This window comes from Bubalus kerabau, chromosome 23 (genome assembly GCF_029407905.1).
Source record: "Bubalus kerabau isolate K-KA32 ecotype Philippines breed swamp buffalo chromosome 23, PCC_UOA_SB_1v2, whole genome shotgun sequence".
NCBI lineage: Eukaryota > Metazoa > Chordata > Mammalia > Artiodactyla > Bovidae > Bubalus > Bubalus kerabau.
In genome coordinates, this window is record NC_073646.1 from 3,304,087 (window position 1) to 3,331,978 (window position 27,892).

The following is a 27,892-nucleotide window of genomic DNA, read 5'->3' on the forward strand; positions in this document are numbered from 1 at the left end:
GGCCAGCGGGGCGGAGCGCGCGACACGGGGCTCGCTCCCGAGAGGGCAGGTGGGGGCGGGGGTGGACACCCGGGTTGCGGTGGCCGGAGGGGCCTGGGCCGCGAGGTCGACGCCTGTGGCTGCAGCGGCCCGAGGCCAGAGGACCCGCCGCGCGGCTCGGTCTCCGGAGAGGGAGGGCCCCGCTGTTGTCACCGCCCGGCCGGTGCCCGGTGAGGACGGGCCCCCGCGGATCGGGGAGGGTCTCGGGTCCCTCGGCGTGGTTGCGCCCCCAGCCGAGCTCTCCCAGGGGTCCCCAGGGCTGCTGATGCTGGGGAGTGGGGTGTCCTCGGACTCTGCGTCCCTCGATCAGGCCGCCTCCTTGTCCTTCACCTGCGATTCGCAGCCTCCTTTCTCCTCCTCCCCCGCAACCCACCCGACCCCCGGGACTGAGCCCCGACACCCCAAGTCAGGAAGCCCCACATGGGCTTGCCTTTCCTTGATCGTGTCCGCCCCACCCAGTACTGCCCCCGCCCTGGCATCCACCCCAGCCCCATCCTGACTTTGCAGCTCCGGAGGTCCAGTGACCTTGCACTTTTTGCTGTTGTTACACCTGCTTCCATTGCTGAATATATAGATTGCCTGTTGGTGCTTTCAAACTTTTTAGACTCAACCTATAGTGAGAAATATATCTGACATGCCTGTAGATGCCTGTTACTGAGAGAGAAGTTTAAAGGGAGATTCTTACCCCAACCTCACATGACGCAGCCAGATCTACTCTACGTGCTTTCTAATTCTATCCTATCTTGTTCTAGTCTATTTTCTTCTTTCCATTAAAAAAAAAATAAGACTATTGCTAACCCATTAAACTGATTTCAGCACCTAATGAGTCTGATCAGTTTGAAGCCCTTGCTTTAACCACCACAGGGGTCCAAAAGAGCCTGACAACTGAGCATACACACGCACACACACACACACACTTTTGCTTCCATTACCCCTTGCGTTTGGAGGTTGCTGAACTCCAGTAACAGATAATCAATCACATGTAAACTTCAGTTCCAAAGAAAGGGTATATTTTTTATTATTCTGACTTTGATGCTTTTCCAGGCCAAAATCATTTCTAGGACTTAGTTCAGTTCAGGCAGTTTTACCTTGTTCCTCTCCCAAAAGCTCCTAGATGGACTTGGGGAAGCTGGAGCCTAGATTGTCGAGGGTTTATAACGGAGATGGACACCACTGTCATTGGAGAAGGAAATGATTCGAGCTGAGCTTTAGGAAGTCAGTATTTCGTAGGGAGAATCAGGATGCTGGGCAGAAAGGCAGTTGAGGAGATGGTGGGGGGACTTCCCTGTTGGCCGAATGGCTAAGACTCTGCTCTCAGTACAGGGGCCCTGGGTTCAATCTCTGGTCAGGGAACTAGATCCTGCATGCCACAACTGAGTTCCCAGACCCAGACCCTCGGGTCCCTGCAGCCAAATTAAAAAAAAAAAAAAAAGGAGGCAGAATTTCCCTGGTAATCCAGAGGCTAAGACTGTGCTTCCAATGCAGGAGGCCCAGATTTGATCCCTGGTCAGGGAACTAGGTGGGGAAAGAATCTGCCTGCTGATGCAGGAGTCTCAGGCTCCATCCCTGGGTCAGGATGATCCCCTGCAGAAGGAAATGGCAACCCACTCCAGTATTCTTGCCTGGGAAATCCCGTGGACAGAGGAGCGTGGCGGGCTACAGTCCGTGGGGTCACGAAAGAGTTGTGCACGACTGAGCACGAACACCCAGGGAACTAGACCCCCCCACCCCCACCAACTGAGAGTCCACACGCGGCAAGGAGAAGCTCACCAGTGCTGGGATGATGACCAGAGAGCCCGTGCACTGCAACCAAGACCCGGCCCCTCCAGACGCATGCAGAAATATTTTTTTAAAAAAGGAGGTGGTGGGAGAGGAAGCCCCAAGGTGATGTGGGGTTGGAGGGCGTGGAAGATGGTGTGACCCAGTGTCCGGGGACATGAGGACGAGTCAGGCCTAATAAAGGAAGCATGGAAATCGCCACGGTTGTAATCTACGGGGGTTAGGAGATTTGGGGCTGGGAGTCCCATTAGCTGAAATCTCCCTTTCTGTCCCCTCTGCCTATAAACTGCTTTGGAGCAGCGGTCCTCCGGGGACATTCAGAAAACCTGGGTTGTCAGGATTCGAGGGATGCGACTGGCATCTCCCAGGTGGTGTTGGTGGCAAAGAACCTGCCTGCCAATGCAGGAGACTCAAGAGATTCGGATTCGATCCCTGGGCTGGGAAGATCCCCTGGAGGAGCAAATGGCAAACCACTCCAGTATTCTCACTTGCAAATTCCATGGACGGAGGAGCCTGGTGGGCTACAGTCCATGGGGTCTCAAAGAGTCGGGTACGACTGAGCACACAGTGGCATCTCGTAGGCAGAGGCCGGGGATGCTGCTGAACATCCTTCATTCCACAGGATAGCCGCCATGACAAAGAATTATCTGGTGCAAAAGGTCAGCGATGCTGAGGTTGAGAAGCCCTGCTTCAGAACAGAATCCTTAATCTTTGGGGGGATCACTGCCACCTTCGCCTCTCCCAGCATTAATGCCCGTGTGCACACTTGGAGACCACATACAGATCATAGGAGGGCCCGCGAGCCAATCAGTGTGCACGTGCTCGTGGGGGGCGGGCAGCTTTTAGAATCATCCAGGACCTTTTTCAAATGTCAGGGCCTTTGCACCTCCCCTTTCTATCAATCATTCGGATCCCCTCCTGGGCCTGGACAATGTACTCCCTGTTTTTATGTGATGTTTGTTGTTCATTCAGTCATGTCCAACTCTTTGTGACCTCCAAAGAGTGCAGCATGCCAGGCTTCCTGTCCTTCACCATCTCCTTGAGTTTGCTCAAACTCATGTCCGTTGAGTCAGTGGTGCCATCCAACTGTCTCATCCTCTGTCACCCCCTTCTCTTATGTGATGACTCACAATTTATGGAAGAATTTCACGTACAATATCTCATTCACCACTTTTCCTGTTTCCAGGTGAAATTAGTCCAGAGAAGTGATGGGATTTGCCCCTGGTCTCCCACCCAGCAAGCCAGCGCTGACGATGGCTGTTGGCGGACCGTGAAGATGGTTCTCACTTGTCTATGAAGGTAATTCTCTTGCTCCTCCCTCAGCAGCTGAGCAGGGATCTTAGAGCTTGGACCCACTGGTGTTTGAAAACAGTTTGCATGTAATATTATGTGTCTCTTGGGTGTTGGGTTTACCAGAGCAGGCAAGCTGAGTATTGCACTCAAATTTGCTCTGTACTCCATTTGGGAGGGGAGGAAAAGAGCATCAGAGAGCGATTAACCGTGAACTGTGAGGTTCTCGCACTTACCATTCACATCTGCCTGACTTAAAAATACTCCAGTCACTCTTTACTGAGTGAAAATAAAATATTATAAAACAAACACATTAGGGCCCAAGTATTTACCTCCAAACGATGGTCATCCAAAAAAAGAAAACAATTTAAATCCACCTAGAACAAATATACAAATGTAATGCAAATAGAAGTTTCATTAAATAATGCTTACTTTTATTACATGCAATGCAGGTTAGTTATTTCCTATGTGATTTTAAAAATTGCTGATTAGGGACTTCTCTGGTGGTCCAGTGGCTAAGATGTGCACTTCCAGTGCAGGGGGCCCAGGTTCGATCTCTGGTCAGGGAACCAGACCCCACGTACTGCAGCTAAAGATCCCGCATGCCGCAATGAAGACTGAAGATCCCGAGGGCCACAACTAAAACCTGGCACAGCCAAACAAAATAGTAACATAAAATTTAAAAAAAAGTAAATAAAATTGCAGACTAGAGCCCCCAGATTATAATACCAATGACCAGGGAGATTTGAAAAGCAGAGGCTTAAGATCAAAACAGAGGAAATAAAACTCTTTCATGCAGATATAAAATGAATGCGTATTCAAGCTTTTGCTTAACCCATTAATCCAGGAACCCGTAAGATCTTATAACCAGTTTGCAAGGGAATCCAAAGAAGATTCTAGAAGACTGTAGGTCAGGAGTATTGACATGAATGCGTACATAGAGGCAAACCTGGAGAAACTGCTTACTTATCTGTATTAATTTACATGGTGAGAAAGCAAGAATGGGTCTACAGGCTAGAACTATTTTGCCTTGTTCTGCTACCTGTGCAGAGTTATAAAAGCAACTCAAAGGCAACAAGAGGCTAGAATGGTATAACCTGAAAGGCTGTGCTCCAGACAAAGCCCAATTTTCCACTGATGCACAAATTTCCCCTACAGCCTCATAATTTCAATGAAAGATCTTTTTTGCATGAAATGAGGGTGGTCCTGTCAGATGGGGTGGGAGGGCTGGTCATTTACACAGGTGTGGCACGCTTGCTAATTCACCTCGTAGGCCTTCTTGAGTTTGCTTTGCTGGAAGTCTCTGTAAGGAACCTCAGTTTGGACTTTTAAAAGTCTGGTATATATTATCCCAAGGTACTGAAGCCATCCCCAACAAGCTTCCTCCCCCAGATTTCATCTGTACTACTTAAAAATGTGGGCAAATTCCACTCTTCTCGAGGTCCCCAAAATACCTTAAGGTGTCTGAGACCTGTTAGATTGTTATTAAAGGATCATTTTAACAAGATGCAATCATGACTCTCCCATCGATGTAAAAATAAACAAACATTAACGATTCTGTTTAACACACCAATGAAGGAACCTGTATGTTGTGACAGATGAAATAACGTGTGAGAAACACTTCACGTGATGCCCTGCACAAAGGAAATGTCAAATCCTTCTCAGGGTGGCCATGGATCTTCCGGGCACCGAACATCAAGGGCATCTAGTCCAGTGTTTCACAAAGCTGAGTCCGTGATCCACCAGGACCAGAGTCTCAAGGGGTACTTGTTAAAAATCCAGATTCTTGAATTTGACTGTAGACTCACCCTCACAATTTTGGGTGGGAAATCTAGGCATCTGAATTTTTTTTTTTTTTTTAAGCAGTGAAAGGTTTATTGCAGGGCCAAGCAAGGAGAATGGGTGACTCATGGTCAGAAACTGTCCTCAACCTCTCGATGACTTTCAGGGGAAAGTTTCTATAGGCAAAATTTGGTGTGGAGGCTGCAGGGTGCGTGACTTTCTTCTAATTGGCTGGTGGGGAGGTAACTAGGCAGAGCTCCAGGAATTTCCAGCCCCAGGCATCTGCATTTTTATCAAGTGCTCCAATAAAAAGTAAATTTAAAAATAAAAGTATCAAACACCCCAAGTAATTCTTACGGAGACCAGAATTACATACACAAATAATTGAAATAAAAGCTTCGTGAAAACTGAACTTAACCTCACTCTATGGGTGCACCCTTTCTGTGCTGTTTTTTTAAACACTGCTCTTCAGCAGGCTTTCTCAGCCTCAAACTTGCTGCTGTTTTAGACCAGATCCTTCCTCTTGGGGGTGGTGGGGGCTCCCCGAGATCTGAGCCGCATCCTCGGCCCCCACCCACAGAGGCCAGGAGCCTGTCCTGCACCCTACTTGGGACAGCTAGAAATGTCTCCTGACCTTGCCACGTGTCACCTGGGGGGCAGACCACCCTGACTGAGAACCACCGGCCTTAACCCTACTCTGTCGTCGATACCTGTCGATACCTATGGGTTAGAATCCTCAACTTTAAAAGAACCATTTTTAACTTATTTTAGGAGTATAAGCCCTGAAAACAGACACAGGAGGTTCGCACGCTGGCTGTCCTTTAGCGGCACAGCTCCCCTGGTCACAGAAACCTAAAAGTGAGCCTCAGTTTCCTCCTCTGTGAGTGAAAGAAAGTGAATCTGAAAGTCGCTCAGTCATGTCTGACTCTGTGACCCCCATGGACTGTAGCCCACCAGGCTCCTCTGTCCCTGGGATTCTCCAGGCGAGAATCCTGGAGTGGGTAGCCATTCCCTTCTCCAGGGGATCACTCCAAACCCAAGTCTACCACATTGCAGGCAGATTCTTTCCTGCCTGAGCCACCAGTGAATGAAAGAACAGCAGGCCTAATAATGGAGGCAGCTATTTGGGAGATAAAATGCAATAACCTATGCAGAGCCCTTGCCTAGCCTCAGGCACCTCAATTGGCATTTGGCGACTATGAGGCATTGTAACCCCAGTTCTTCAGATTCCTGAAGCACATGTGGTCAGAACCCACCTGGGAAAACAGAAATTACTGTAAGGTTTCACTGGGAGTTGCATCGCTCTCCCTGCTGGTGAAAGCTGAGAAGCTAAACTGGAAATGGCTTAGCAGTGGTGCAGCAGCTGGGGGTGGGGGCACTGAGCAGACAGCGGCGCTGGGGCAGCCACGCCAGGCAGGTCGCTTCTCCCAGAAGCTCCTTGCTCCCCATGCCACCCTCCAGTCCCCGACGGTGGCTCCTGGTGGCCAGATCAGCTGGAAGCCACAATGTGTTAGATGCTCAGTTGTGTCTGACTCTCTGTGACCCCATGGACTGTAGCCAGGCAGAAATATTGGAGTGGGTTGCCATTCCCTTCTCCAAGCCACAGTACTAAACCATAAAACAGCTGGTATGTAGGGCCAATCAGTGAAACTCTGAAGGCCTGGCTGTCACTACCCATGTGGTCCTGGGCCACTTGCTTCAGGCCCGAGCCTCAGTTTCCCCAGAAGCAGAGGGGGCAATGGTGCAGAGAGATCAATGGGTCCCCGCCCTTGAGGTATCGTGATGTCATAGAATGTTTGTTCTTGGCTCAGGTCCCAGCTTGAGGACCAGCCTCGTGGCTCTGGGTTGGAATGTCCCCTTGGTATCCCCTCCTCTCCTCCACCCCACTCCCTTCTCTCTTCCTGCTTCCACTCAGAAGGCCTATGGCTCACTTCTTTTTTCTGTCAACTTCCACTGTGTCTATAGGTTTGAAACTTGGGTTTTCAAAATCCTTTTATTTTGAGTTAATATTAGACTCTTAAAAAAAAATTGCAAAAAAAAAGAAAGAAAGAAAGAATTCCCCTGTGCTCATCACCCAGTCTCCCTGAATGTCAACATCTTACCAAACATGCAGTGATCAAGTCCAGGAAATCCACGCTGGTCCTGTACCATTAGCCTGAACTCTTGACCTTATGCACATTTCACCAGCTTGGCCCCTAATGTCCTTTGCCTGTTCTCAAATCCCTTCTGCATCTTGTCCTTGTGTCTCCTTCGTCTCCTCCAGTGCCAGGTCCTCAGTCTTTCTTTCTCCGTGATGACCTTGACACTGTGACACGTCCTGGTCAGTCGTTTAGAATGTCCCTCCAAGCGACTTGTCTGAGGGCGCTCATTCGGGGCAGGAACATCCCCAGAGATGACGCTGTGCCCTCCTCGGTGCGTCTTGTCAAGGAGGTCGTGGTGCTGGTGTGTCTTATTCCTGGTGAGGCTGGCCTTGGGCCCTTAAAGGCTGTGTCTGCGCGGTTTCTCCACTGTCAAGTCATTCTCTCTCCCTTTGTGGTTAATACATGTCTTGGGGGAAGTCTTTGAGGCTCTGCAAGGCCCACAGCGGAGACCACAGGATTCTTGATTTTTCACTTGTTTCTCTGCCCCATGATCTGTATTCCTCTTTATCTTCTTTTATGACACATCTTGCAGAGGAATGGAATCCCTGCTTTTCCTGAGAGATATGGAGTTAAAGAAAACAATTACCAAGCAAGGAGGTGCAGCTTATCTTTAAAGTGTGAGATATTTCCCCACTGTAAAGAGCTCACACACATTGTAAACAATGTTGAGAAAACAGAAGAAATTTAATGGAAAAAAATTCATCGCTTTTCTTACTCGTTTTAACGTTGTGAGGTATTTCCTCCCAGTGATAGGGGTTTTTTTTTTAAAGTCACAGATACATAAATCAGTCAATAAATAACAAATGTGAGCAGACTAGAGATGAGCCAGAAGAAATGAAGTGTATTGAGGTCTTGAGGCAGCGTCACTATCCAAGGAGTATTTTGGTCTTTTTTAAAACAATAACAACAACTTAGCTTAGAAATTGTAATCTTTGCTGAATTTGTTCACTGGATTTTGCTTTCTGCCTAATATATTTTGTAAACACAAACTTTTTTTTTGGAAGTCTTCCTGAATTATTTGTCCGATGTGGAAAAACTCCCAAATTCTAGTTCCATAAACACTGCGTGCTAAGTCCCTTCAGTTGCATCTGACCCTTTTCGACGCCATGGACTGTAGCCTGCCAGGCTCCTCTGTCCATGGGATTCTCTAGGCAAGAACGCTGGAGTGGGTTGCCATGCCCTTCTCCAGGGGGTCTTCCCCACCCAGGAATTTAACCGGTATCTCTTAATGTCTGTCTCCTGCATTGGCAGGTGGGTTCTTTATCACTGGCGCCCCCTGTGGTACATCTAATTCTACCAAGGATGCTGTAGTTTCAAGGAGCAACATCACCCTCTTGTGGCTCTATTAAGGTATTGCTCTGAGGACTTGGATTTGTGTTCCTGTTCCGGGCCTGGTTATACAACATAATACTTTGGCCCTTTACGAGGGATCCATCTGGTCTGCAGGTGGGGGCCTCCCACTCTATAAAGAGGAATAAAATAGCAAACATGTTGAACACATGTATGTGCAACAGAAAGTTAAATGTATATTAAAGACACTAATACAAGAATAGAAACAAGTGCATTTGAGTGGCAGAATTAAGGATAATTTATCAGCATTACATTCTCAACATTTCAAAGTGTTTTCAATAAAGTTTTTACAATATGATATTAACAACTTACAAAATATCTTAATATATAGTCCATGCCCACTTTTGTGAAGAAATCAAGCCCAAGAGTGAGAAGCCTGTTTATGGTGAAGACTGTTTTTTATCCAAGTGACCCTGGGGACTCGAGTCATAATAATTTGGTTTTTTGGCTGTACTGCTTGGCTTTCAGGCTCTTAGTTCCCAAAGCAGGGACTGAACCTAAGCCCATGACTGTGAAAGTACTGAGTCCTGGTCCAGGGAATTCTCTATAAGGATTTTTTTTTAAACAACTTTATTAAGATATGATTCACATAGCATACAATTCCCCCATCTAAAGTGTAGAATTCACTGCTTTTAGTGTATTCACAGTCCACTTTATAACATTTTCATTCCCCCAAGAAGAAACCCTTAGCATCACTCCTGAATCTCCCCCTCCTTCCTGTCCAACCCCCATCAACCACAAATCTAATTTCCGTCCCTAGTAGACATCTCACGTCAATGGGTTCATGCCACATGCTGACTTTAGTGTCTGGGATCTTTCGCTGAGCATACTGTCTTCAAGGTTCATACACATGGTATCAGAACTTCATTCCTTTTGCTTTGTTGTCTAGTTGCTCAGTCGTGTCTGACTCTTCTGTGACCCCATGGACTCTAACCCATGAGGATCCTCTGTCCATGGGATTTTCCAGGCAAAGTGGGTTGCCATTTCCTTCTCCAGGGGATCTTCCCGACCCAGGGAGTGAAACTGTGTCTCCTGCTTGGCAGGTGGATTTTTTTTTTTTTTTTTTTTTTAACCACTGAGCCACAGGGAAGCCCTCATTCATTTTTAAGGCTGAATAAATTCCATTGCATGGATAGACCACATACAGGCCAGACCAGGTGTTTTGGAGAGAAGCATGGATTTTGGATTAATCCAGCAGGTGCCGATCCTGCACGCAGGCCAGAGGAAGATGGTGGTCTGAAGAGTCGGGGGGCAGGTGCTAGATGGCTTGGCGGAGAAGGGAGGGGTGTGGACTGTTCCAAAAAGTCTAACTGTTGAGGGAAGGAGGGGTTTTGTGAGCTTTTGTTTTAGGATTTAGGAGACATAAGAAGCTTAGGCATCCTTGACTCAAAGGACATGAGTTTGAGCGAAATCTGGGAGATGAAGAAGGACAGAGAAGCCTGGCGTGCTGCAGTCCACGGGGTCGCAAAGAGTCGGACACGACTGAACAACAACAATGAGAAGCCTGGGCCTGAAAACTCTAAATGCGGAAACCCAGAGGAGGCAGAGGTCTGGGAACTAGGGAAAGCAGATCGTTCAGATGGAGAAAGGGCCCTGGTGTGGGGGTACCAAGGGAACTGGATTGGACACTTTGTTCTCCAAATCAAGATAAAATTTGTATGCTCTCTTTATCCAGACAGTGATGAGTCATTAGAGCTTAAGAAGCATTCATCCTCAATGGATGAACTGTGAAAGAGAAATTGTAAAATTCAGAATCATGGAGGAATAACTTTCATCAGAAATGTGCATTGTGGGGGGAACCTCATTCATCAGTATGATAGATGGAGCATTACTATGTATAGTTTGCTATAGTTGTGGAGTTTTTTTAAATAATTTTATTTGCATGTGTGGTAAAATAAACATAACAAAAATTTACTACTTTAACCACTTTTAAGTGACAGCTCAGTGGCATTAAGTACATTCACATTGTTGTTCAATCATCACCACCATCCATCTCCAGAAATTTTTCATCTTCCCAAACTGAAACGGTCCCCATGAGTGCACGCGCAGTTGTGTCTGACTGTGACATGGCCCACCAGGCTCCTCTGTCCATGGGATTCTCTGGGCAAGAATGCTGGAGTGGGTTGTCGAACCCATATCTCCTCTCCCGTGTCTCCTGCACTGCAGGCGGGTTCTTTACCGGGGATGCCCAAAATGGTCTCCATTAAACACTAAGTCCCCATTCCTCCTCCCCACCAGCCCCTGTCAACTACTGTTGGACTTTCTGTCTCTATGAATTTGACTAGCTACATCATGTAAGTGGAATCATAGAGCATTTGTCCTTTTGTGTTTGGCTTATTTCATGTTACAGATTCTTAAAATGCACAATTCTCATTTGATATCCTTTATACTTAATATTTTGTTCCTCTCACTGAGTTACCAGTCTTTCAAATGTGAGCATCTGAGGGATTTAAAATTGGTGTTGGATGACCCTTAGAGTTCAAGAGTTCAAAAGCACTTTGATATTGGATATTCCACATCCATTAGTATTATCCCATCTATCAAAAAGTCAAAACTGACTATGTTCAGTTGCTTGCCAAGAATATCAGTTAGTGCTGCATAACAAATGAGCCCTGATCTTACTTGCTTAAATTAACCATAGTCTATTATTGATCAGGGTTCCATGGGGTGCCTGGGCCACTTTCCCCTGGCTCGCTCTTGTGGTTACACACAGCTGGAGGGTCACTGAACTTGACAGTGGAAATGGTCTCCCTCCAGGCCTGGCAGTGCCTCCCTCCCGTGTGTAGCCCCTCATATAGCTTCCTTCTCTGGCAGTCTCAGGGCCCCTGTCTCAGAGGGTGACCCCCCACAGCAAGCTTCTGCCATGCTCTATTGGCTACAGCAAGTGACCAGTCTGGGCTGGAGACCAGTTCAGATTCAAGCCAACATTGCAGAGGGACCTGCATACTTTATGGGAGGATTTGTGGTCATTAAACAGTCTACACTTTAAGGCCCTTTAGTGGCTGAGAATGGGAACCCTCAATCAAATCTGAATTGAAGCCCATTGCAAGGACCCAAGTCTTTCCACAGCCTGTGGTCAGCCACACGTCGAGGTCTTTTGTTGCACTGGAATTTGTTCCATATCCTGAGGTACATGCACAGCGCTTAGTCGCTCAGTCATGTCCCACTCTTTGCGACCCCAAGGCCTACAGCCTGCCAGGTTCCTTTTGTCCATGGGGACTCTCCAGGCAAGAATACTGGAGTGGGTATATTTTAAGCTTTGTAAACAGAAGCTTCAGTTGAGAGAATTACACTGCCTCGGGGTGCCCATGACTCTGGGTGCAGTTCCACCGGAATCTGGGGGTTCTCTGTCGGAAGGCTTCGGCCTCCGATCTCATGAGACTGAGGTCGGGGTCCTTGCTGCCTCCACTGAGGACCGAGCGCAGGGTCTCATAGGAATGTGCGGTGGGAGGGCAGTGACCGCAACGTTTTGGCGGCCTGAGCTGTCTGAACGGCCTGTGGAAGGGAGGGCCGACTCCCTACGGCCTTTCGCCATGTCGTGGGAAGGACGCGGGGTCGACGACGCGTTCCTGAGCCCCTCAACCCCCAGCGCTCAAGCTCCGGAGGCGGGCTCCCGGCGGACGGACGTGCGCCGGGGCCAATCAGCGAGGGGGGGCGGAGCTGCTCGCGGAACTTTTCCCGCCTGAGCGGCCGCGGGCGCGGAGGCGCCGCCGCTGTCCAGCCGCCGCTGTCCCGCCTCTGCCATCACACGAGCCCCCGGGTCCCCAGGGCCGCCGCGCCCGTCAGGACAGGGCTTTGCTGCTGCCCTCGGTAGCCTTGCCTCTGCCTCCACGGGGACCCAGGAGCGCCGCGCGTGGTCTGATAGACCTTGGGGAGCTGCATGTGGGCCCCAGACCAGGAAACGCCACGCGGCAGGAATGGGGGAGCCGGGGTGACAGCTCGCAGATGGGGAAGTCGGAAGGTTGAGGTCCGATTCTGGGCTGTCACCGAGAGGTGGGAAAGGCCCTGGCATGCATCCCACCCAGTCCAGCAAGAAGACAAAGCAGTCACTGATGCCCCCACACCGATGCCCCAGGGCCCGGGTCTCCAGGCCAGCCCTGCCCCTGTCAGCCATCCTTTCTGCTTCTCCAGACCAGCAGCCAGGGAGTCCTCAGTGACCACGGCTCCTCTGGACACCTCCACAGCCCTGTCCCCACTCAGCTGGGGCAGCGCCAGCACCAGCTCGGACAGAAGTCGCTGCCCTCCTGGGGCCCTGGCATCGCCTAGCCCTGGGGGGCCTGGGCCTTTGGCCTGGGCCTCTGGCCTGGGATGGGGACTGGACCTATTTGTGAATCCAGAGTCCCGCCTCCCAGGGTCAGGCTCCCCTCTGGGGCCTGCAGAGTGCCCTGGGGGCCCAGCCCCCGCTCCTGGTGACACAGACAGAGTGTCGGGGTGAAGGGCAGCGGGCCTTCTGGGAGGGTCAGTGACCTGAGCTCACATCCCCCAAGTGCTTTTCCCCGACGCCCATTGCTCAGGAAGCCAGGCTCCTGTTATCCTGGAGCAGGTAGCCCAGGTGTAGTGCGGGGCGGGCCCTGGACCCGCTCGACTGGACCCCCAGCTCTGCTCCCTGGCCGTGTGCCTCCGTGTTCTCATCTGTAACCTGGGTCGATGAGAATGATCAACTTCCACAACGTGGAGTGCAGGTGAAATGGGACAAACCCGTGGAAGCACTCCACCCCGAGCTCAGCACCTGTGGGCCTGGATTCCTAGTAACTCAGCTGTCAGTACCTTGGTCACCCCAGCAGCCCCTGCAGAGCCCTGTTTCTGGCACATTTTACAGATGGGGAGTGAGGTTTGGCTGGGGGAGGTGATGGTCCCAAGGCTGCCAAGACAGCAGACATGCCGGCCCGGTTTCTCCGGCTCCATTCAGATCCTTCCCCAAGGTGGGGGTGGGCGTGGGGGGCACAGGGTAGCCCCCCCGCCCTGACCTCCAGCCCAGATTCCTCCTGAACCCTGGCCCAAGGGCCCCTCCACTGATGGGATATTTTTTTCCCATGTGAGATCTTAGTTCCCCAACCAGGGATCGAACCTATGGCTCCTGCATTAGAAGCGCAGAGTCTTATCCACTGGACTGCCAGGGATGTCCTCGCTGATGGGATTTTGCCTCCTCCCCTAGGACAGAGCCCCTGGACTGCCAGGTTCCTTGCAGGGAGGTGGAGGACAAATCCTACTGAGACCTGAGCGTGGCCTGGGGGCCCGGCTGCCTGTCCCAGAATGCCCCTGCCCGAGCCCAGCGAGCAGGAGGGCGAGAGTGTGAAGGCCGGCCAGGAGCCCTCCCCTGAGCCCCCTGAGCCGGGCACAGATGTCGTCCTTGAAGCCCCCACGAAGCCCATGGAGTTCTCTGAACTGGTCCTCCTGGCGGCCTCCACTGAGAGTGGGGATGGAGTGGACACCCAGCCCGAAGAAGTGCACTGTGTCCTTACCCTGGAGATGGCTGACCCTGACACCCTGGCCGGGACGCCCCAGATCCTGCCAGTAGAGGGACAGTGCGGGGTGGTCCAGCCAAGGCCCCAGACCCAGCCACTGAAACCCAGCAAGCCAAACATTGGTGAGTTCCAAGCCAGCTGCCCCCAGACGACCACCTTTGTGGCCCCCCGTGCTCAAACTTGGGCTTTTCCAGCAGGGTGACCTTGGCCATCCCTTCCCTTCTCTGAGCAGGGCCTCCCTGACCTTATCCCAGGCTGGTTCAACGAGGGCAGGAAAGCGTCCCTGGGCGCCCCAGTCCCTGTGTTCCTGTCCGTGGCCCTGGCTGCAGGCCTTGCTCCGGGTCAGCTGACCTGCCCCCTATCTTGTCTTCTGCAGTCACCCAGCCCCTGGAGTTCCTGAGGACCCCGTTTGGGGGCCGCCTGCTGGTGCTGGAGTCCTTCCTGTACAAGCAGGAGAAGGCCGTGGGGGACAAGGTGTACTGGAAGTGCCGTGAGCACACTGAGCTGGGCTGTCGGGGCCGGGCCATCACCCGCGGCTCGCGGGCCACAGTCATGCGGGGCCACTGCCACCCACCCGACGAGGAGGGCCTGGCGGCCCGGCGCCAGAGACAGAAGCAGCCCGGCCCAGCCCTACCCGAGGGCGTGGCGGGTTCCCAGGGCCCCAGCAGCCTGGTGGAGGAGCCCCTGGAGGGGGCGGGCCCGTGGCTGTGCCCCGTGGAGCCAGATCCGACCCCAGGCCCGATGCTGAGCTACCTGGTCCCCGAGGAGGACGAGGGGCTCCGAGCCCTGGCGCTGCTGAGATTGCCCCCGAAGAAACGCTCGACGCTGGGGAGCAGTGAGTGCCCCCACCCTGGCCTTACCCTTGAGCAGGCGGGAACCACTCCCCTTTCCTCTGCCCAAAGACACACCTGGGTCCTCTTGGCTTCTTAACACGCTGAAAGTCAAAAAACGATTTTAAAAATATAAAGGTGTCCCAATAATCATTAAGCCCGTGGGGGTAGAAGCAGTGCTCATGGACCGGGCGGCCCAGGTCCTCCTGGAGCTTCCTAAGGCACAAACCTGAGGTTTGTGGGCCCCACGGAGTGCTGGCAACCTTTGAAGTTTGGGGAGGTGGGCCTGGTGGGAGACGTGAACTTCGTGGCCCGGGTTCAAGGTCCGGCCCTACCTCATGCGCCTGGGCAGCCTTGATGAAGTTCTGCAGGTTCACAACATAGGCAATGGCCTCGCTGTAAGGGGACTGGGCGCTGCTGGGTGGGAAATGCCAGCCCTAGTCCAGCGTGTGTTGTCGCTGACTCACTGCTAGATGGAGTCTTTGCAGAGGTTTTTATTCTTCGTCTGTTTGTTGGCTTTTGTTTTGTTTTTGCAGAGGTTTTATTAGCAGTCTCTGGGAGGTGGGCTTGGTCCCTGAAGCCGTGGGCCTCCTAACCTGGAAAGGATTGAAGAGTTCAGGGATTTAAGGGGCTGGGGGCAGGGTGTGTGTCTCTCAGGTGTGTCTTCTGGTCCCATTTTATTTTACGGAGTGTGCCAGTGTTACTCAAAAACTAGATCCAATTTTCAAACAAACCCTTCGCAGAAGTATGGCTGGGAGTAACACGTCAGAGCTGGCTCAGCCCTCCCCTGCTCCCCCCTGAGACCCCCCCCACTGGCCATCAGGAGAGGGGCATGGTCCCTTTGGCTCCCTGGGCAGGCGGTCCGCGAGGGCGCACCTGGAGCCCCGGCGGCGGGCGCCCACCCAGCCCCTCCTCTACCCGCTTCCTCCTCCAGGAGGGCCCCCGCCTCTGGAGTTCCTGCGGACCTGCTATGGGGGCAGCTTCCTGGTGCACCAGTCCTTCCTGTACAAGCGGGAGAAAGCCGTGGGGGACAAGGTGTACTGGACGTGCCGTGACCACACGCAGCACGGCTGCCGCAGCCGTGCCATCACCCAGGGCCGGCGGGTGACAGTGATGCGGGGCCATTGCCACGCGCCCGACCTGGAAGGCCTGAAGGCCCGGCGGCAGCAGGAGCGGGCCATGGCGGCACTGCGGGCCCAGCCGGGCGGCCCCGGGGGCCCAGAGGACAAGCCGCTCCAAGGCGTGGACAGCCTGCTCTACCGCAGAGGGCCCGGGCCCCTGACTCTCACCAGGCCCCGGCCCAGGAAGCGCCTGATGGCCAACGACGAGGAGCTCCCGGCTGAGCCCCAGGGCGAGGAGGACAAGGACGAGGACCCGGGTGAGTCCACACCTGCTGGACCGGACCTCCCTCCAGTCTTGCTCCCCAAGGTTCCAGGAGGCGGGAGGGGGCGACACCAGGCCTGACCTGGCCCCCAGCTCCCCCAGCTTCTGTCCCAGGTTCCCCCCACCTACCCACACTCCCATCTCTCCCCAGGAGGCCCCGAGTTCCTGAGGACCCCTCTGGGGGGCAGCTTCCTGGTGTATGAGTCCTTCCTCTACCGGCGGGAGAAGGCGGCCGGGGAGAAGGTGTACTGGACGTGCCGGGACCAGGCCCGCATGGGCTGCCGCAGCCGAGCCATCACCCAGGGCCGGCAGGTGACGGTGATGCGAGGGCACTGCCACCCGCCTGACCTGGGGGGCCTGGAGGCGCTGCGGCAGCGGGAGAAACGCCCCGGCACAGCCCAGCGAGGAAGCACAGGTTGGTCAGACAGATGGGGCGGGGGGTGGGGGCAGCCTCGGTGGACAGGCAGGAGACCCAGACTGCCCACCGTGCCCTCTTGACCTCCAGCAAACATCCTCCTGTCCTTACTGGAAACTTCTGGAAGGTTGCAGCTCCCTCCTGGCTCCTCTCCTCCCTGTCCTCCCCTCCGGCGCCCCCACCTCACCTCATCCCCTTCCTCTCCCTCCTGCCCAGACCAGCCCGGAACCTCTGCACACCAGATCAACCCGGGCTCCCTTTGCTCCTTCTCGTCTTTTCCTTTCTTGTTTCGCATGTATAGGATTTATGGTGGTGGTGGTGGTTTACTCACCAAGTCGTGTCTGACTCTTGCAACCCCGTGGACTGTAGCCTGCCAGCTTCCTCTGTCCATGGGATTCTCCAGGCAAGAATACAGGAGTGGATTGCCATTTCCTTCTCCAGGGGATCTTCCCGATCCGGGAATTGAACCTGGGTCTTCTGCATTGTAGGCAGATTCTTTACCAGCTGAACTACAAGGGAAGACTACAATAGGATTTATAGAGAAAGCTGATTGCACAGAGCAGTTTCTCATTTTTCCGGGGCGGGGCGGGAGGGTGGGCGGTGGCTGACATCATGCCCAGTAACAAGCATTGAGGGCTGAAGGTGACACGGTCCTGTGATTGCTTCGCTCTCCCGCAGCACCTGCCACCGTCCCTCAGGGCTGGGCAGTGAGGGTCCCGGGCCCTCCTCCCACCTTCGACCGCCCCACAGGGCCTGTGTCTGACCCTCGCGAGGCCTCAGTAACTCACATATTAACATCTTGCCAAGAGCAGCCCTGGCCCGGCCCTCTGCTCGCTGGGGCTCTCCGCTCAGGTCCGTCCATGACTCCACCTGCTTCTCCTCCGGGGTTCCCAGTCCCAGACTTTACTGAATCGCCTTCAGAGCCTGGCTGGCCCTAAAATTCTCTAACTCGAGACCTCTGATTCCTTCTTTTTTGTTCCCAACTCTCTTTTTGTCCCATTTCCTTGTAACTTCTGTGTACCTGGGGATGGCCTCACCCCTTGCCATCCTCACCCCCAACTCCCATCCGGAGTACCCGCTCAGCTCCTTTGTTCTTTCCCTCTTCTCTGAAGCCTGCCTCCTTCCACCGTGTCAGCTGGTCTTTTATCCCCTCGTTGCCTGTTGACCTCCGACCAGAGATGGGGGTGCCCAGCGGTTCCCCCCGCGCTGCCGCCTCCTCTCAACGCAGCTGCTGTACTTTTGTTCTGTAAACCGTCCCGGCCGAATGGGACCAGGTTGTTTGTGGCTCCTTCTCGGTGGCCGTCTGGTCTCTGTGCTCGGGACTGATCCTATGCACGTGGAGGGGTCTTTGCTTGAAGGTGTAAGGTCGTGTCTCTGCCCCTGGGGTGCGTTGCTGTGCTGGGGGCACTCGGAGCCTTTTCAGGCCAGAAACTCGTGTCCTTCACTCATAGAAATTTCCTCATGTTCCATGATGTTCAACTCTCCATTTTTCACACACTTCTTTGATTTTGCTTTCCAGTCCTTCAATTTACTTTTTAACTTTCGCTCTCGTATTTGAGCTCCTTTTTGACCCATCCTCCCAGAGCACAAAGCCCACCCCACCCCCACTCAGCCCCTGGCAGTGGCCTTGTTGTCTCTAAGTGCCTTTTCTCTGTGGGTTTCTTTGGTCCCTGCCTTTTAGGGTAAAGCTTGTCTCTCTTTCTCTCTCTCTCTTTTTTTTTTTTTGTCAACAGGTGAAATTTTCCAAGCAGGTATATGCCATTCACTTCCATTTTCTGTCGCTCACACAGTTGTATAAACCAGCACAAATTGAAGGGGAATGATTTTTTTTGGCGGGGGGCATGCTACACAGCTTTCAGGATCTTAGTTCCCCGACCAGGAATTGAACCCGTGCCCCCAGGAGTGAAAGTGAGGAGTCCTAAGCACTGGACCTCCAGGGAATTCCTGGGAATGATTGTTGTATCCACGTTAAATTGCTTTGCATGGTCTCATATGAGATACTTGTGTAAGAATCTTGACTTTTCGATTTTGGAAGACGTGAGAATCTTTGATCATGTGTCCAGTGGTCCTTGGCTGCCTGACAGGTTGAAGGTGAGACCCACACGCTCTGTATGTGGGCGCCAACCTGGTGATGTGAGAGACCCCAGACCTAAGAGCCCAGCCTGGCTGCCAGCTCCAGGGACTCGGGCAGGGAAACAGGGTGGGCTGCAGACTTCCTCCTCCTCTCCCTACGCCCCACACCCTAAGACGGGCACCTGTCTCATTGCCCTTCAGGCACACAGCCCTTGCCAGTCTGCTGTTTGCAACCTGCCCTGGGCTCAGCTGCTAGACTCTGCCTGTTCTGCTCCCCGCAGGCTGGGCGAGCCCTTGCTTTGCCAGCTCTGTGACCAGGTGCCCCCTCTGCCCAGCCTCTAACCTGCATTAGCATCTCTGCCTGCTCCTCCCCTCCCCTCCTTGCATCTCCGGTTCGTGCCCTGTGCTTTTTCGTTCTGTTTTCATCGAGTGCAGGGAGAGCAGAAACATGCCCCCCGTCCCATACCTCCCCTCTGGCCACGCACCGCCTCCGCTGACGGCTGCCACCCCCGCTCCTGACAGACCCCCCAACCCCCTCCCCTGCATGGTCCCCGTGTCTGGACGGCGGGGAGTTCTCGAATCAGAACCTCCTGGGTCCCCCTCTCAACACCTTGGAATAGCAGCCCACCCTCCCTGCCTCCCTCCCCTGACGCCATCCCATCTCTCCCCAGGAGGTCCCGAGTTCCTGAGGACCCCTCTGGGGGGCAGCTTCCTGGTGTATGAGTCCTTCCTCTACCGGCGGGAGAAGGCGGCCGGGGAGAAGGTGTACTGGACGTGCCGGGACCAGGCCCGCATGGGCTGCCGCAGCCGTGCCATCACCCAGGGCCCGCGGGTCATGGTGATGCGCAGACACTGCCACCCGCCTGACCTGGGGGGTCTGGAGGCTCTGCGGCAGCGGGAGCAGCTCCCCAGCCCGGCTCAGAGGGAAGGCTCAGGTTCGGGTGAGGGGCGGGCGGGGACTGGGCCTGGTCTCCCTGGGGACAGCCCAGAGCGTGGACTGGAGGGAGGCTGGTGGGACAGTCCTCCTGTGGCCCAGGTTGGGTGGGTCTGTCCCCTGGGCAGTGAGCTCCCGGGAGGAGGGGCCCCACACTCCAGCGCTGGTCCTGGTGGGGCTGGGGTCTCAGGGGGAGACCCCCTCGGACGGCTGGAGAAGGGCAGGGGTGATACCGGGAGCCGTTGGAAGTGCTCCTGGACATGGGGGACCCACTGTCTGCCCTTCTCTCCCCACCCCCACTTCCAGCCACCCCAACCCCAACATGTCGTGAGTTCAGAGTCTTGAAACGTCTCCTGAGGGAGAATTTGACTAGTCACCAGCTGGCTGAGGGGCGGGTGGCCCCAGAGCGGGGAGGCCCCTGGTGCACTGTCCAGACCAACCTCGGGCCTTCCAGAGTGTTCCAGTCCTGCCCCTGCCCTGGGGCGCCTGCTAGCCAGTGTGGAGGTCGAGCTGGGTCAGCAGGGGCCTGCGGGAAAACTCAGGGTTTGGGCGGCTGTGGGCCCAGCCTCCCCGGTAGCCCCAAGGGCCTCAGACAGACAGACAGCCAGCCCGCACCCCAAGGTGACAGGGCTGAGGCGGCCTGAGCTTCAGTCCCCAGGGCCCTGCGGCACAGGCTGGGGTGGGGGCGGGGGTCCCCACTTTTCTGGCTGGAGCTCTGCGCCCTGCTTCCGGGGCCCTGGCCAGGCGCCCCACTCACGCGGCATGTTCCTTCCAGAAACCCCCCAGCCCCTGGAGTTCCTGAGGACTTCCCTCGGAGGCCGGTTCCTGGTGTACGAGTCCTTCCTCTACAGGAAGGAGAAGGCGGCTGGGGAGAAGGTGTACTGGATGTGCCGGGACCAGGCCCGTAAAGGCTGCCGCAGCCGCGCCATCACCCAGGGCCTGCGGGTGACGGTGATGCGAGGGCACTGCCACCCACCTGACCTGGCGGGCCTGGAGGCGCTGCGGCAGCGGGAGCAGCTCCCCAGCCTGGCCCAGCAGGAGGACCCAGGTACAGACAGGGCCAGGGTGAGGCTCTCTGCCAGGCTGAGGTTCAGACACCCTAGGAGGCCAACATCATCTGGAGAGCTTTGTTCCCTGGGCTTCCTGCCTTTTTAGAGTCTCCTACCCTACCTCCCACTGGCTCCTTCTCCTGGATCGAGAACTACACCTAAGTCTGTCCCATCCCTTTTTCTTGGGGGGGGCGCTGTGAGGCCTGTGGGATCTTCATTCCCCCATCAGGGAACTGAACCCACGCCCCCTGCACTGGAAGCACAGTCTTAACCTCCGGACCACCAGCTGTTGTTCAGTCACTCAGTCGTGTCTGACTCTTTTTGACCCCATGGACTGCAGCACGCCAGGCCTCCCTGTCCATCACCAACTCCCAGAGCTTACTCAAACTCATGTCGGTGATACCATCCAGCCATCTCATCCTCTGTCGTCCCCTTCTCCTCCTGCCTTCAATCTTTCCCAGCATCAGGGTCTTTTCCAGTGAGTCAGCTCTTTGCCTCAAGTGGCCAAAGTATTAGAGCTTCGGGTTCAGCATCAGTCCTTCCAATGAATATTCAGGGTTGGACCACCAGGGAAGTCCCTAAATCTGTCCCATTATTAAAAACAACTTCTCTGGGAATTCCCTGGCAGTCCAGTCATTGGGACTCCACGTTCTCACTGCCTGGGTTCAATCCCTGGTTGGGAAGCTAAGATCCCTCAAGTCACACGGTGCAGCCAAACAAATCTAACAAGCAAACACTCCCATTCTAACTGCCATTTTCTTTCCTCTCTTTTACACTAAGAGGTCTTCATTTTTTACAGATGGTAGTATCTTTTGAAAATCTGTTTAAAAAATATAGACTGCTCTAGAAGAATGTACTGACAAGTATGCGCACATACGCATGAGCACATGCATGCACACACAGAGTTTTGCAAAGAATTAACCATGTTGAACTGAACTTGGTTTCGCTTCAAATAAACAGAATGTAAAACCAGTCTTTAGAAAGTGTCTCATATTAATTCATGGAAATAGGAAGGGCCACATCTTATACAGGAATGAATCCTAGTTGTATAAAACGACCAAAGGAAACTTGATTTCTGCTTTAAAATTTTTCTTTTCCATGAGAGAGCCAGTTTGACTTAACCAAGGAGGAGGTGCTATGACTCACCTTTGGCAGGATGAAGGGTGTGGCCTCTTCGAGATCTAGTTGCCTTCCAACTTTTTGGTGACAAGGTGAAGCCTGATTCGCAATCTACAATAGCTTATTTTACCTGGCATTGGTAGTTTGGGGCTTCTTTGGTGGCTTACCTGGTAAAGAACTTTCCTGCCAATGCAGGAGATGCAAGAGTTCAATCCCTGAGTCAGGAAGATCCTCTGGAGAAGAAAATGGCAACCCACTCCAGTATTCTTGCCTGGAGAATTCCATAGACAGAGGAGCCTGGTGGGCTACAGTCCATGGGGTCGCAAAGAGTTGGACACGACTGAAGTGACTTAACACACATGCACGCAGTTAGTTTGGGACATCAGAAAACTAGAATTCCCAATGACTTCCCCAGTCAGAGTCAGTCCGCCTGGTTTTCTTCATCCTTAAGGCCTTAAGGTCATTGTTCCAAGGGGTGTGCCTTTGCCTCTGGCAACTTCAACAAGAGAAGAAATATTAATCCATGTTTTCAATGTTTTTCCCTCAGAAAAGGTAAAACTTCTGCCTGAAGTTCAACTGTGCCTCGAGACGTGTGCTCCTGAATGCCAGCAGAGCTATGGGTAACTATATTGGTTATCTAATGCTGCATCACAAATTACCCCAAAGCCTAAGACTAAGAACAGCAAATACTTACTGCCTTTCCCAGCATCCGTGGGTTGAGATTTCAGGAGGGGCTAGTTGGGATAGTTCTGGCTCCAGGTCTCTTGTGAGATTGAAGGGAAGGTGTCCGTACGGGTCAAGCTTTCAGCCATCTGAAAGCTTGAGGAGGGGGGCTGGAGTAGGTGTTTCTAAATGACCTGTTCACTCACAGGGCTATGGGCTGGAGGCCCACACCACGTAGACCTTTCCTTAGGGCTGCTCAAGTATCCTCAAACAGGACAGCTGTTTTCCCCCAGAGTAAGCGATCCAAGGGAGGGAGTATATTAAAAAGCAGAGACATCACTTTGCTGACAAAGGTCCATGTAGTCAGAGCTATGGTTTTTCTAGTTGTCATGTACGGATGTAAGAGTTGGACCATAAAGAAGGCTGAGTGCCAAAGAACTGATGCTATCGAACTATGGTGCTGGAGAAGACTCTTAAGAATCCCTTGGACTGCAGGGAGATCAAACCAGTCAATCCTAAAGGAAATCAACCCTGAATACTCATTGGAAGGACTGATGCTGAAGCTGAAACTCCAATACTTTGGCCGCCTGATGCAAAGAGCTGACTTATCGGAAGAGATCCTGATGCTGGGAAAGATTGAAGGCAGGAGGAGAAGGGGGCGACGGAGGATGAGATGGTTGGATGACATCATTGACTCAATGGACTTGAGTTTGAGCAAGCTCCAGAGTTGGTGATGGACAGGGAGGCCTGGCGTGCTGCAGTCCATGGGGTCACAAAGAGTCGGACACGACTGAGCAACTGAACAACAAGTGAAGAAGCAGAGCAATAAGGAAGCCACCACCTACAGCAGAATTCACATTCTTCTCAAGCACACGTGGGACATTCCCCAGGATGGACCACATGTAGGCCATCAGACAAGACCCTTCAAATTTAAAATGACTGAAATCATAGAGTATGTTGTATGACTGCAGTGGAGTGACATTAGAAGTCAATAACAAAAATTTGGGAAACTCATAAATACATGAAAGTTAAACAGCATATTTGTAAATATATCCAATGACTCAAAATTACAAGGGAAATTAGAAAATACTTCGAGAGACTTCCCTGGTGGTCTTAGTGGTTAAGACTTACTGTTCCAATACAGGGGACCTGATTTGATCCCTGGTCAGGGAAGGGAACTAGATCCCAACCCATCCTGTAAGGCTGGCGGTAGCCTGGCACCAAAACCAAGCAAAGACATCACAAGAAAAGAAGACTAGAGAACAATATCTCTTAGGAATACAGATACAAAAATTCTCAGCAAAATACCAAAAACTGAATCCAGCAACGTGAAAAGGATCCTACACCATGACCAAATGGGAATTATGCCAGGAAGCCAAAATTGCTTCCCCGTCTGTAAGTCAATATCATACAAGCTTGTATACAGAAGAGACGTAACACAGGAGGCCGGCAACTCCTGTCCTTAGAACATCCTGTTTGTAAGGCTGACCCTGAGCTTCCAGGGTCCAGATCAGGATGCTTCCAGGGCTTGACTGACATTCTCCCTCAATGACGACAGTTGCTCAGTCTAACCTGTTTGTACAAAGAATTTGATTTTTGCTGAACACTTGCTTTTCTTCATGGGCTTCCCTGGTGGCTCAGACAATAAAGAATCCGCCTGTAATGCAGGAGACCTGGGTTCAATCCCTGGGTTGGGAAGATCCCCTGGAAGAAGGCATGGCAACCCTCCAGTATTCTTGCCTGGAGAATCCCATGGACAGAGGAGCCTGGAGGGCTAGAGTTGTAGCCTACCAGGCTCCTCTGTCCATGGGGTTGCAAAGAATCGGACATGACTGAGCGACTAAGCACTGCTTTTTTTTCTGAGATTCTGGAATATCAGTGACTGTAGGTACCCTCTGCTTAAAACAAGATATAGTTTATTCATACAATGAAATGTTGCTGCTGCTGCTGCTAAGTCACTTCAGTTGTGTCCAACTCTGTGCGACCCCATAGATGGCAGCCCACCAGGCTCCCCCATCCCTGGGAGTCTCCAGGCAAGAGTTCTGGAGTGGGCTGCCATTGCCTTCTCCAACAATGAAATGTTATTTGGCCTTAAAAAGGAATGAATTGCTGACACACGCTACAACACGGATGAATTTCAAAAACATCATAAGAAGTGAAAGAGGCCAGACACACAAAAGACCACAACTTGTGTGATTCCATTTCTATGAAATCTCTAGAATGGGCAAATCTATGGAGATAGAAAGTAGATTGAAGTTTGCCTAGGGTGAGGAATGTTGGGGGTGCAGTTAAAGGGCATGGGGTTTCTCTTTTGTTGTTGTTTTCTTGGCCACGCCTCTTGGCTAGCGATATCTTAGTTTCCCCAACCAGGAATTGAACCCCGGGCCATGGCAGGGGAAGCACCAACTCCTACCCACTGGACTGCCAGGGAGTTCCCAATCCCATGTTTTCAAGGTACCAATGTGTATGTGTATAAAAATGACCTAGTTGATGGTGATCTCTAGGGGGAAGGGATTATAGGAATCCTTAACTGTCCTTTCTTTTTTTTTTCTTTTATTTATGCTAGGTCATTTTTTATTTTATTATCCTTAACTTTCTTCATTATCTCCTTCCGCCATGTTTGGATTTGCATGACGCTTGTGTGTTTCTGTGTCATCAGAAAGGTGGAAAGTACACAGCCCAACAGCGAGTCCCAGTGAGGCCAGCCTCCCGCCTGACAGCAAAGGAACCAACCCAACGCATCACCAGTGTCAAGGATGCTCCAGGTCCTCGCAGGACCCTGGCACTTCCCACCCAGTTAGATTTTGCTCGACAAAGCCTCTCTATCATTCTCCAAAGCATCCACGGGTTTCGCATTTACTCCAGAGGCCTCCCAGGAAGAACGCTTGATGGTGTCTCCCTGCTGGCAGAGAAGAGCCCCGGGAGCTGGTGGCCTGCAGCAGTGCGTGATGTGGGGTGACGTGGCAGGCGGTGGGACCCCCACGGGGGCCTCAAAAAGCTCAGAGAAAGGAAGCACCATTCACAAAGATATCCACCCCGCCCCAGCCTGCCGAGCCGCAAACACCCAGCCGTCCTGAGAGCCCACAGCTTTGCCAAGGACTTTCCTGTTGGGTGTGGTCCCACTTGGGCTCCATAAAGTAGAAAGTCATCGTGGTGGCCACGTCAAGATGAAGGTGGGCGAGTTTGGGGAAGTCCCTGCCTCTTTGGGCTGAGCTGCCCCATGTGGTGTTTGCCAGGCAGGTGCTGGGCGGGCCTCCGTGCTCCTTGGGCACCTACTGCCAGGGTATGGCCGTCCCATAGCAGAGCAGGCAGAAACCAGGGGACTTTTACACCATCTGTTGGAGTTTCCTTTGCTCTTCTCCAACTTAAATCAAGCGCGATGTCAACGATGCCCAGGGCAGGTGGTGTTGGGCCGTGGGAGCCCACGCTGGGCAGATTGCCCCGGGTCGCCCAGATTTGCCTGATGCCGGAGGAGAGGGAGACCCAGATGACAGAGGGGCAGAGGCATCCCCTTCTCCTGTCTTCTGGTACAGCCGGGAGCAACAGGCCGATGGCCCCCACCAACCCAAGGCTGCAGCTTGCTAAAGGGGCCACGTCCCCACCAGCGGCCCCTTGCCCCCACCCTGTGGTGGCTGGGGGCTCCCCCTCTCCCGCCTAGCTGGCCGTGCGGCCTGCCATCTGGCTGCGGGGCAGTGACAGCTCGGATGCCCCCCGCTGTCCCCCTGCCTCCATACTTCCCGCAATAAACCCGATTTTATACCTCGCCGCGCCGTGTAAAGCTGCTGTGTGTGTCTACATGCCCGCGCAGCAACAGATGGCCAACAGCAACCAGGAGGCCACACACTCCACGTGTCCCTGTGCCACGTGGTTGGAAGTGATGGAGTTTGGTTGGGCAGAGGGAGGCCTTCACACCTGGGGCAGCATCTGCTCACCTGGCCCAAGTGTCAGCTGGACCAGGCATGGGTGGGAGTCCTCGGAAAGCTCGTGGATGGGGTCTCCTGCTGGCTGTTCCCTCAGCCCTCGTGGAGCTGAAAGAAAGGCCTTGGACCTCTGCTGACTCATCCCACATCCTCCCTGACTTGTTTTCACAAGCCAGGCCAAGCTGGAAGTGGAAGTGGCCCCCCCAAACTAGGGCCACCTGGACCCCCACCCCAGACCATGGCTACCTTCCCAGGCAGGTAACTGACCCATTCCTTGACTGGACTGCCAGTTCCACAGGGCCCTCGCCCACCAGCCTGGCCAGCAGTCATGGAGATGGCCCAGCAACATGACCGGATGGCCCACCCCACCTCCCAGGTAGGAGGCCCGTTGTGCTACTGGCCCCACGCAGTGGACACTCAACATGGGGGCTATGTTTTGGGCAGTGCTCTTGCCCCAAGACACCGAACTGTTCTCAGCCAAGGCCAAGGCCGAAGACACAGCCCTTGGAGGAGCAGATACACCCCAATCCAGACCTACAGATGAGCATGCCCATGGCAAGCAGCTGCACCTGAACATCAGTGGACAGGCACGTCTGTGCCACCACCAGCTTGCTCTCTGCTCAGTCTCTCACGAAGGGGAGCCTCACAGAGCCCCGAGGTGCCAGGCCAGAAGCACTGAGTCCTAGCAGCCAGCGTCACCCCAGCCGCACAGGGTCACCAGTCCCCCCGCCTCTGCAGCGTGTCTGCCCCGCCCTCTGAGGGGGCCCATCCACACAGCCCCTGCTCTGTACCTGCTCTGACCTCAGAGGGCAGGTGGCTGGTCCGTGTTGCTCAGACCGAGGACTCCCCAGTGGACGCGAACCTGGACGCCGCGGCCACCTGGGGTGGCCCCATAGCCACCCACCCCCAAGCCCCCTTCATGTGGCCACTTCTGCCCTGGTTCTAGAACCACAGAGATGCCCCCACCCCAGCGCCATCCCAGAGGAAATGACCAGCAGGAAGCTGGCCCCTGGTGGACAACACCAGCGGGACGCAGCCCTGCCCTCCTCCTGCCCTGTCTCCGCCTGGCTGCTCCTTCCTGAAATAAACCTCGCTTCGGTATGTCTTCACCACGTGGAGCTGGTAGAGTATTACTGTGTTCCTTTGGGCGACGGCACAACAACCTCTCAATTATGAAATTTTAAGGAAAAGTTCATAAGGAGAAGGGAAACTACCGACATGGAACCCAAATTTTAATGATGGGGCAGCGGCGGGCTCTAGGGGCTCCCACCCCAAGTCCTGCCCCCGGGGGTGTGAGGTGAGCATCGCTGAAACGCTTCTCCCAGCCCAGCCCCCCAACCAGCCCAGCCCAGCCTCCTTCCCCCAAGTCCTGCATCGAGATGGCTCCGGCAGGGTGGCACCTCGAGTCACTCAAGTCAGCGGGTGCATCTCAGAGCTCGCTCTCCTGCACGGGCTGCCCCTCCTTGATCCTGGCAGACCCGAAGCGACCCCCGGGTTCTCCGCCCCCACCCCCAACCTCCTTCAAGGGCCCCTCGGCCCTGGTCCAACCCGTCCGCAAGGTGGTTGGCTCTGGGGACTGGACCTCAGCCCTCTGCCCAGCCACTTTCAGGGTTCGCGGTTTGTCAGCGTGTGGCTACAGCCCCCCACTCCCTTCTGCAAC

The 27,892-nt window shown here is 53.6% G+C and overlaps 1 protein-coding gene across 2 annotated transcripts; it reads left to right on the forward strand.

Moving 5' to 3' along the window:
* Nucleotides 1-27,342, forward strand: FLYWCH1 (FLYWCH-type zinc finger 1). Of its 2 annotated transcripts, none has more exons than XM_055562136.1 (10): nt 1-209; nt 3,005-3,117; nt 13,537-13,968; nt 14,223-14,681; nt 15,611-16,054; nt 16,211-16,474; nt 19,219-19,488; nt 20,257-20,529; nt 22,197-22,269; nt 24,972-27,342. In XM_055562136.1, exons 3-10 carry the CDS (start codon nt 13,635-13,637, stop codon nt 25,009-25,011), a joined length of 2,157 nt encoding a protein of 718 aa, XP_055418111.1. In that variant the 5' UTR covers nt 1-209; nt 3,005-3,117; nt 13,537-13,634; the 3' UTR covers nt 25,012-27,342. The 2 variants fall into 2 exon arrangements, with proteins under 2 accessions (XP_055418111.1, XP_055418112.1); XM_055562137.1 differs by having other exon boundaries at nt 19,219-19,482.
* The last annotated feature ends 550 nt before the right edge of the window (nt 27,343-27,892 follow it).

Coding starts and splice junctions, on each gene's coding strand:
- FLYWCH1 (XM_055562136.1), top strand. CDS start 13,635: ATGCCCCTGCCCGAGCCCAGCGAGCAGGAGGGCGAGAGTGTGAAGGCC. Junction 14,682..15,610: donor ACGCTCGACGCTGGGGAGCA/GTGAGTGCCCCC, acceptor TTCCTCCTCCAG/GAGGGCCCCCGCCTCTGGAG. Junction 22,270..24,971: donor GAATGCCAGCAGAGCTATGG/GTAACTATATTG, acceptor CTGTGTCATCAG/AAAGGTGGAAAGTACACAGC.